At 32.8% G+C, this 10310-nt stretch overlaps 1 protein-coding gene and 1 long non-coding RNA gene across 7 annotated transcripts in view; both read right to left on the bottom strand.

Moving 5' to 3' along the window:
- Positions 1-932: 932 nt before the first annotated feature.
- Positions 933-4947, bottom strand: LOC111705393 (uncharacterized). 5 transcript variants are annotated; one of them, XR_002766004.1, is made up of 5 exons: positions 4894-4947; positions 3792-3852; positions 2874-3402; positions 2208-2410; positions 933-2069 (listed from the first exon to the last, which is right to left on the bottom strand). It is a non-coding gene; the product is annotated as an uncharacterized LOC111705393 (long non-coding RNA). The 5 variants fall into 5 exon arrangements; XR_002766005.1 differs by having other exon boundaries at positions 2219-2410; XR_002766006.1 differs by having other exon boundaries at positions 933-2056; positions 2219-2410.
- A 1527-nt stretch (positions 4948-6474) lies between these two features.
- Positions 6475-10310, bottom strand: part of LOC111705392 (uncharacterized) — an 8173-nt gene continuing 4337 nt past the window's right edge. For both annotated transcript variants that reach the window (XM_023477921.1, XM_023477922.1), the window contains exons 5-6: positions 8206-8321; positions 6475-6580 (exon numbers count right to left, since the gene is read on the bottom strand). In XM_023477921.1, coding sequence (XP_023333689.1) covers positions 6490-6580; positions 8206-8321 — 207 coding nt within the window. In that variant the 3' untranslated portion in view covers positions 6475-6489. The remainder of the gene's footprint in view (positions 6581-8205; positions 8322-10310) is intronic.

Raw genomic sequence — 10310 nt, 5'->3', positions numbered from 1 at the left:
ACTACTACTACTAGTAGTAGTAGTTATTTTTAATACTGTTCAAAAAAGTTTCGTTGAAGGATTATTTGTTATCAAGTCAAAACAATGATAAACGTAGCATTCCAGATTGAAATGATATACCCTATCTCAACAAGAATTTAAACTAAACTAACTTTTAAACACAAACATGAAATAAAAACCAACCCTTGCAGAATGCTTTAATTCCAGGAATTCAATCCAAAAGGAAGCTGATTAGGTTACATTAATTAATTTAGACAAATTAAAGGGATCGTACACAATAAAATATGACCTTCCATTTAGGTTTCCTATTTAATACAGCACTATTATTTCCATTTACTGATAGCGCCGATTGAAGGATTCTTATCTCTAATAGGATAATGAGATAGGTAGAAAGATAGATGTTACAGCCATTCTACTATTTCTATTGGTTCAGAATAATCAACAAACACATGACTGAATCCTGATTGGATAAGGCGCTAATGGACTCGGCATACAGGAGTGAGAGTACCCTTAAATGACCTTTGTTATATCAAGGATAACTGACATATGCTCATTTTCTTGCTGAAAACATTTTCTATTAAATTGTGGTTTCTCTTTTAAAAGTCACATGTGGACCTATGGTTCAGAGACGTTGAAGGAATTTGCGAGAATTCAACACTTTTCAAAACAGAAAACAATGATATCTTCCTTGGTTTTACTCCAATTAAGGATTAAAGGTACCGAACAACCCCGTTTTTATGTCAATATTCCTTATCATTCATGAATTTTTTTCTTCTCTCTTTTTGTTTAATTAATGTTCAATTCATAAAATGTATATGTCAAACTCAGTTTAATCATCAAAATTTAATTAGATTATAAAAGTTGAAAAATTTACAAATAAAATTCTAATTATTTTCCTGGAGTTTGTTTTCGACCAAGCAAGCATTGTAGAATCTGAAATATGTTTCAAATATGTACTTTAAGTATAAAACAATACAGTGACTCAGTACACTCTGAATATGTTTCAATATGTACTTTGAAGTACAAAACAATACAGTGACTAAGTACACTCTGAATATTTTTAAATATGTACTTTAAAGTACAAACCAATACAGTGAGTAAGTACACTCTGAATATGTTTCAAATATGTACTTTGAAGTACAAAACAATACAGTGACTAAGTACACTCTGAATATGTTTCAAATATGTACTTTAAAGTACAAAACAATACAGTCACTAAGCACACTCTGAATATGTTTCAATATGTACTTTGAAGTACAAAACACTACAGTGACTAAGTACACTCTGAATATGTTTCAATATGTACTTTAAAGTACAAACCAATACATTAAGACTAAGTAAACTCAGAATATGTTTAAATATGATACTTAAAAATACAAAAGCAATACAGTTATATTAAGTATTCTCTGAATATGTACTTTAAAGTAGACAAGCAATACAGTTTGACTAAGTACACTATAAATGTTTATCAATATGTACTTTAAAGAACAAAAAACTACATTTAGACTACGTAAAGAACATAAAGAAATGGAATCTACAAGAGGCCCCAATGTGGGCCCCCCAGCCCGCCGCCAGGTGTGGGTAGCACCATACCCTACACCCGTTCCAATGCCAGATCTTTAACCCCCCCCCCCCCCAACTAGCTTTTCCCCAGCAGGGGGAGTCCAGGAGATACTTCCTATGATTGGCGAATCTGAAGTTGTACCCGTGAAATCAAAATTTGGAATGTGGAATTGAAATTCCAATAGACTAAAGAGGATAAAAATAGGGAAATGATCACAAAACTTATTAAGGTATTCAAAATCTTAAATTTTCCCGTTTTTAAAGCAAATGCTAGAATATCTTTGATTAAGAAAAAAGTGTACTGCAATATCTGGCAGGAGTAAACGTCAACAAACTCAGTGCAGCTTCTATAGATGTTAAGTTACAAAGAGTGTAGTGTTAAGTGAAGTGTGAAATGTGGAGTATTTTGGGAACTTTACAATAAAATTTTTAGTTAACAGAGTAGTGTTAAATGCAACAGTGACGCAGGATAAGGATAGATAATCACTGTACACTGTACAGTGAGTCTAAAAGTCGTCTTCCTATTCCATAGTTTTCTGGTTCTCATTGTAGTCTACATTGTACAATACAATGTGTACAACAATGAGTACAACTACAACAGTGTACACTACAATGAGAACTAGAAAGCTGTTAAATAGAAAGACGGCTTTTAGACTCAAGTTATGATTTAGAATAGTCAAATGAACATGAGACACAGCAATTCAGTATTGTGAACAGACCTATTTAACTTAATCAGTGATTTTCTAACTATTATGGGTTTTAACTATTTGAGTAATAACAACATCATTTTCACTGATATATATTGCTTTAATATCGTCTTCCTATTCCACAGTTTTCTGGTTCTTACCTAGAATGCGAATATTTTGTAGCTGACCTTGAATTACGACCTAGATATGAAATATCATCAGCTGATAGATAATACCTGTACACTAGTACAATGTGCAGTACATAAACCATATTCAATAAATATGGCACACTGAAGATTACACAAAGGACTAGACCTGTTGTCACAAACTCAAAAGTTCCAACCCCAATGGCGTAAACCTTTGATATTTCAAACTTAGATCATTTAATATAACAAAATTCTTAGTTTGGGATATCTACGAAATTGTGTGGCAAAGATATATGGATTAGGTAACCGGAGTTTGTGGCAAAGACTCAATTCCTGTGGAATTTGAATCCATATTTCTATAAAATAAAATAAGAAACAGAAATATACATAATCTGAAGAATAATTAATTAATTATATAAATTTAAAACCTTAATTCTATCAACAGAGAAATGTAAGCATAATTATACTTAAAATTTACCTTCATTTTTCAATTGTCTATATATTTGATAAAATTTATAAGATGGACTAGAAATCCTAGAATGGAGTATAGAAATGAATTACAAGACCTAGAAATAGTTAATATAAGATCGCAAAGGTTTATAAAAATGATTAACTAATTATTTGCCTCAAACCTTAAACATAGATGTATTAAACGTTGAATCATCAGGTTGCAAAGATATAAGAATTAGAAAATTCTGGATTTTGAGGCGAGTGCAGTTTCTTTGCAAATATCGTTATGCAATATGCATAATTCTGAAGAACAATTTTTTTAGATTATTTAACTTCGTTCTTAAATAAAAAAATTTGCACTAGAGGTTTCAACATCGAAACTGCTTCTCTTTACTGGTATTCACAGCTAGAACAGGAGCTGCTTCCCTTTACAGGTATTCACAGCTAGATCAGGAGCTGCTTCCCTTTACAGGTATTCACAGCTGGATCAGGAGCTGCTGAGTGCAGCTTCGTAGATATCCAGAAGCTTCTTTATATCTTTAATCTGACCATGCAACCTGAAGATACAAGGTGTCCGAAAAAAGGGATTTTAAGTATTGGGTCTTTAAAAATGTGTCCATAAAGATCCTTGCGAATGCATTTTCATCTTTATGTGGGGACACCCTGTAAATAGCACGAATAGTAAACCAAAAAAAATTACTTTCTTTCCACTAGACATTAGTTTTTCAATTTTGATAAAAAAGTCTTGGGTTGAATATCAAAAAGATGTTAATCTATTTATATATATATATCTTGGGTGATGCATACTGCAAAGTTTCTTTTCTCAAAATTTAGGCTGAAAAAAAAACGATATCATTGCTTAGAAAAGTTTAATTAGAGATTAAAATTAGAAATATTAATTTTATTTCGTTTGAACTAAATAATTGTTAATTAAGTAATTACATACTTGTATGCAGGTCCCATAGATTTATTCAATTCTTCCCATTTAGCCATCAACTGATACATTCCTAGCAATTTTAGAGACTATATGCATTATTTTAAGTAACCCTTAGTTTATTGAATAGCATGTCCGATTCACTATAGTACACTTTAAACCTCTTTCTGAGTGACAATGTGGAAGATATCGTTTTTAAAAAATTGTTAGATTGTGTTAATTTCCATAAGAGCCTGCGATTTAAAAACTTCGACTCGAGCCGTAATTCCGTAAACCCGACTTTAAGACCCAATCTTCGACCCTACTCTGACGACAGCTTGTGTCACGTAATTGACAGCTGCAAGATCTTCGACTCGACTTAAGGAGTTAGGCCCAATGAAAAAAAAACCGACCTTGGTTGGTTTTAGTGGAGAATAAGGCTCAATGTTGAGTATTGTTCTCATGAAAACCCGGAATGCGTCAATTCCTACCATGAAAATCCGCCAAATAGAATATTAAACCGGGTTTTCGAACTCAACTCGTGGAAAATAAGATGCAGCTTGAATTCGAAAGCTCAAGCCGTAAATAAGACCCAAAGACAGCTTAGATCCGTATTTTCCTGATTTTTTTAAATCGCGGTTTCAGGTCACTTTTTTAGAGAAATCTCCATTGAAAATAATTGATTTAAAACTAGACAACAAGAATGACTCCATCATTCTTGATCGGAGAAACTGTTGTGAATCGAGCATGCCCCTCGATTAATTAAGGGTACCTTTAAATTACGTCAAAAGTTCCTTTAAAAAGAAAATGTAAAAATAAAAACCAAGAAAAAAACGTGAGACTTGAAAAAAAAATGCATACAGAATTTAGTTTAACCAACAAATTTATAAAAAAAAATAAAATAAAATACTGAAACTGAATGAACTGTGAGGACTAGATAAATGTATACAATTGTAGAGAAAAAACTATGTAAAAAAAACGTGAATAATGAAAAAATCTAAAAACAAGCAAATATTCATAAAAATAATTTTTACATAAAATAACTCAAGTTTTTTGAAGTAAATTTGTTTATTTAAAGAAACCAAAAAATATTATTATTTAAAAAAATTATTTCGAAAAAAATTCGTGAACTTACCCTTAATATTATCATCAACTGCGTCACAGGTTTTACACACTCCGTCTCTAGAATAATATCATTATTTTCTTGATCTTACATTCTCCAGTCCTGTCATGATCTGTCATGATCTGTCCCATCCCATCCCATCCCATCCCATCCCATCCCATCCCATCCCATCCAATATGANCTTTGTTGACAGTTTGTTTAAACACCCTGTATATATGTTTGGTCCTTTGTTGATAGTTTGTTTAAACACCCTGTATATATGTTAGGTACTTTGTTGACAGTTTGTTTAAACACCCTGTATATATGTTTGGTCCTTTGTTAACAGTTTGTTTAAACACCCTGTATAATGTTTGGTCCTTTGTTAACAGTTTGTTTAAACACCCTGTATATATGTTTGGTCAATTGTCGCCATTGATAGTCCATCATGTGTCTATTTCAACCACCCTGTTCAAATGAAGATTTAATTTATTCAATTTAAAATGAAAATTTTTAACGATTCATACATTTTATCAAAACAAGTTAAATAATTAAATCTTTAAAAACTAGATTACATTTTTCAAATATTTCAATTAAAGTCATCACAGACCAGAGGTCGTAACTTTTGGTTGGGATACAGCTTAGCTGCAAAGATTTCACTGGATATCTCCGACGAAAACTTTTGAGTTCAAGGGATTAAAAACGCTTTATCTCAACAAGGGATTGGTCGAATCCCAAGACAAACAGGATTGATTTAATCCGTCGAAAAGGATTTATTATTTCTGAAGAGATCAACCAAACAAAAGTTTCGACCTCGAAGTAAACCAGTTAGAACAAGTAGTAGGAAACAAGATGTTACCAGTTCAACTCAGAGCTCAGCAAGAGCTGATCATGAATAATAGATTGACAATATCTTATTTAAATAGACTGAAGCGTAATATCACGGCCCTCAATGCAAAGATGACAATGCCCGATTCATCCCACTTTGTTTGATCAAGTATAATTTAGATATCAATATTTAAAACTTTAAAAACTGATATTTCAATTGTGATTTATCTGCTAACGTAACTTGCGCATTTCTTGTTTATAAGAAGCATCGGAGAAGCTCAGGGAAATGAACACTTTTCGGTATCTTCTAAATTTCTGATCAGATCAAGCAGGTCGCTTTAGGGCTTCATTGTGAATCGGGAATTGCCATCTTTGCAAGGAGGGCACTTATTTTTTGTGCCCCCCCCCTTAAAAACTCCTTTAAAAAAATATTGATACCTTTTTTTGACTATGTAAACTATTTGATCATATACAAACTTCCATATAACAAGTGTTAATAAATTATTTATGTAATTTTCATAAATGGACTCATCAGACACTTCCTATAATACTGTGGTGTAAGCTTCAATGGGTGAAAAATAGAGATAGAAACGTTCCTTAAAAATATCTATTTTCATAGAAAGGATACATATTGTATAATTTCGAATAATGATATCAAAGATATATTTACACTGAAGGCAGTATTGATTAAAGCTTTTTTAATGAAACTTTTTCAGTTAAGGGCAAAAGTGAGATTCTTTTTTAGTTGAGGGCTAAAGTGAGTTTTTGAAGCATTTTTTTGGGGTGCCCCCCCCCCCTCAGGAATTACTTGTTTTTTTGACTTACCGGATTTGTAACTTTTGTTTGTTTGATTGTTTCCTGGACAAGACATTCTTCAGGACTAGGGCTGTCATTTCTAAAACATCCTATACTAACTCAAGGGCCCGGCACGGCGTTGCCCGTGGGAAAAAATTTGAAAATCGATTTTTTTTACCTTAGTCATCCCCAGGCTAACTATAAGTGTCCACAAAAAATATCAGCTCATTAGGTCAAGGTAGAGGGAACATATATACAAAATGTTTTGTTTTATTATTTAGATAAAAAGATTAAAAATAACCCCGGACGTAATTTTTAGTGAAACTGAAAACGCCAATTTAACAGATCAATGTCCGATTCACAACGGTACATTTAAAAACTTTGTTTGATTCAGAATTGCGTAGATATCCCTGTTTTTATGTCTGAAAAAAACTATTTTAGTTTAGTATAAAGTTAAATTATTACTAAGAAAGACAATGCTGCACTGTATACTGCACGAAGTTGGGGCAAACATAGTTTTATTGCATTCAACTAAAACTTAAAGGGACCATTCCCAATACACGCATCGACATTCAACATGCCGAATATTTTGAGAAACCTTGCTTCAAAATTATAGTCGTTTAATTTAGCGGGATTTACTCAGTTCGATTNTAGCTCATGAAATTGAGTGTAAAAATAGGATACTTATTATTTTCTTTGCAGCCCGCTTTCTAACTATAAATTCTGGTGGATCAATCAGTCAAAGTTTGAAATATCAGGTTGCAAAGATATAGGGCGTCAAAAATTTGAGTTTGTGGCAAAAACTCAATTCCTAAAAACAACATTCCTTAACATGAATTGTGATCAGTTTCTTTAGTAAAACTATTGATAAAACTTGCAGAATATAAGGATAGGTAGATAGATAAGGATATTATATTGTGACCGTATCTTATTAAAATTGAGGTTAGATAATATATACTTAATCTATGAAACAAGACATTCGTATATATGTTCCCTCTGGCCGGCCAAACGACTGGACCGATTGGGCTGAATTTTTTTGTAGACAATCAAGGGTATCCCGGGGGTGACATAAGCAAAAAAATTAAATTTTTAATTTTCTTTTTTTCAGCATTTTTTTCAGGCGGCTTTGAAATCTTCGCGTCCACTAGTTATTGCAATAATTCCACGACTTTAACCTTTATGAAAATTTTAGAACTTTTCTCGATGGAAGATTTAAAAACAAAATGCAATTTGAACAAATCTTTTAAAAGATTTGTTTTAATTCCACTTATAAAGATTTGGCATAGTGTTACGTTCTAATAAAACCCAATGTATCGACAATTATTTTAAAACATGTTTTTCCTATTATTTTGACCCTGAATAAAACAGTCGACCAAAAACGACCAAAAACGGCCCAAAAACGACCAAAAACGACCAAAAACGGCCAAAAACGACCAAAAACGACCAAAAACAAAACAACTTAATGCACATCAATAGGTACAGTTATAAAGGCTAAAAGTGGAGTAAGGCTATTATATCAATACCCTGAAGACGACATTTTAAGTTTTGATTGTTAACAAGCTATTTTAGAAAAAAGAATAATCAGACAAGTTTTTTTAATTGACAGCTTCTCTTGACTTCTATGATTATGTGTATCCGTGATGTTTAACAGCTTGATATAAACAAAAATTGAAATCAAAGGTCGTCTTCATTTCATTGATATAATCGTCTACCATTGTATCTAACCTGAATGTCTGCTGCCACATTAAGCTGTCTGCTACAAGTTTACTGGTTAAATAATCTCGGGCATTCTCCGTATCTTCATCACAAACCAACCTTCCGTCTCGTAGGTATACATCCCCCTAGATCAGGGAATATATCAAGGTACACATCAGCATAGGAAGTATTTATCAGGATACAGATCAATATAGTGAGAATATATCAGGGTATAGATCAGCATAGGGAGAATATAACAGGGTATAGATCAATATAGGGAGAATATATCAGGGTACAGATCAATATAGGGAGAATATATCAGGGTACACATCAGCATAGGAAGTATTTATCAGGATACAGATCAATATAGTGAGAATATATCAGGATATAGATCAACATAGGGAGAATATAACAGGGTATAGATCAATATAGGGAGAATGTATCAGGGTACAGATCAATATAGGGAGAATATATCAGGGTACAGATCAACATAGGCAGAATATAATAGGGTATAGATCAACAAAGGGAGAATATATCAGGGTACAGATCAACATAGGGAGAATATATCAGGGTATAGATCAATATAGGGAAAATATATCAGGGTACAGATCAACATAGGCAGAATATATTAGGGTATAGATCAACAAAGGGAGAATATATCAGGGTACAGATCAACATAGGGAGAATATATCAGGGTACAGATCAACATAGGCAGAATACATCAGGGTATAGATCAACACAGGGAGAATATATCAGGGTATAGATCAATATAGGGAGAATATATCAGGGTACAGATCAACATAGGCAGAATATATAAGGGTATAGATCAATATAGGGAGAATATATCAGGGTATAGATCAATATAGGGAGAATATATCAGGGTATAGATCAATATAGGGAGAATATATCAGGGTATAGATCAGCATAGGGAGAATATATCAGGGTATAGATCAACATAGGCAGAATATATCAGGGTACAGATCAACATAGGGAGAATATATCAGGTTATAGATCAATATAGGAAGAATATATCAGGGTACAGATCAACATAGGGAGAATATATCAGGGTATAGATCAATATAGGGAGAATGGGTACAGCTCAACATAGGGAGAATATATCAGGAAACAGATCAGCATAGGGAGAATATATAAGGATACACATCAACATAGGGAGAATATATCAGGAAACAGATCAGCATAGGGAGAATATATAAGGATACACATCAACATAGGGAGAATATATCAGGGTATAGATCAATATAGGGAGAATATATCAGGGTATAGATCAATATAGGGAGAATGGGTACAGATCAACATAGGGAGAATATATCAGGAAACAGAACAGCATAGGGAGAATATATAAGGATACACATCAACATAGGGAGAATATATCAGGGTACAGATCAGCATAGTGAGAACATATCAGGATACAGATCAGCATAGGGAGAATATATCAGGGTATAGATCAACATAGGAAGAAGATATCAGGGTATAGATCAACATAGGGAGACGATATCAGGGTATAGATCAACGTAGGGAGAATCAGGTTGGCCAAAACTTTCTTGAACAAATCCGTAAAAAATTCCGTACATTTTCAGAAGAAATCCGTACAATCCGTACAATTTTCGAAAAATAATCCGTACAATCTGTACAATTTTTTTTAAAATCCGTACATTTTTTTAAACCAATCCGTACATTTTTTTAAAAATCTGTACAATCAGTACAATTTTCGAAAAAAATCCCAATTGTTGAAAAAAAAACATTAAAATTCAATTTTTCATTGATTGTCCTTTGTGTTCAGTTCATGTAAGAGGGTTTAAACTTCTTCAGCAAGCATTAGAGGTCTAATATGAGACCATAGGAATAATAATACCCTTTTTAAATTGGTCTCATATCGTGCCTGGTATCTCAGCAAGAATCAATCTGTAAAAAATTGGCTTCATACATAAATACAAACTAAATACTTGGTACATGATACTGGATACATGATACAGGGTACATGATACAGGATACTGGAAACAGGATACTGGATACTGGGTACATGATACAGGATACTGGATACTGGATACTGGATACTGGATACGGGATACTGGATACTGGATACGGGATACTGGATACAGGATACTGGGTACATG

This window comes from Eurytemora carolleeae, unplaced genomic scaffold (assembly GCF_000591075.1).
Source record: "Eurytemora carolleeae unplaced genomic scaffold, Eaff_2.0 scaffold624, whole genome shotgun sequence".
Classification (NCBI taxonomy): domain Eukaryota; kingdom Metazoa; phylum Arthropoda; class Copepoda; order Calanoida; family Temoridae; genus Eurytemora; species Eurytemora carolleeae.
Note: the sequence above shows the minus strand (reverse complement) of the source record. Positions and strands in the feature narration are given on the sequence as shown.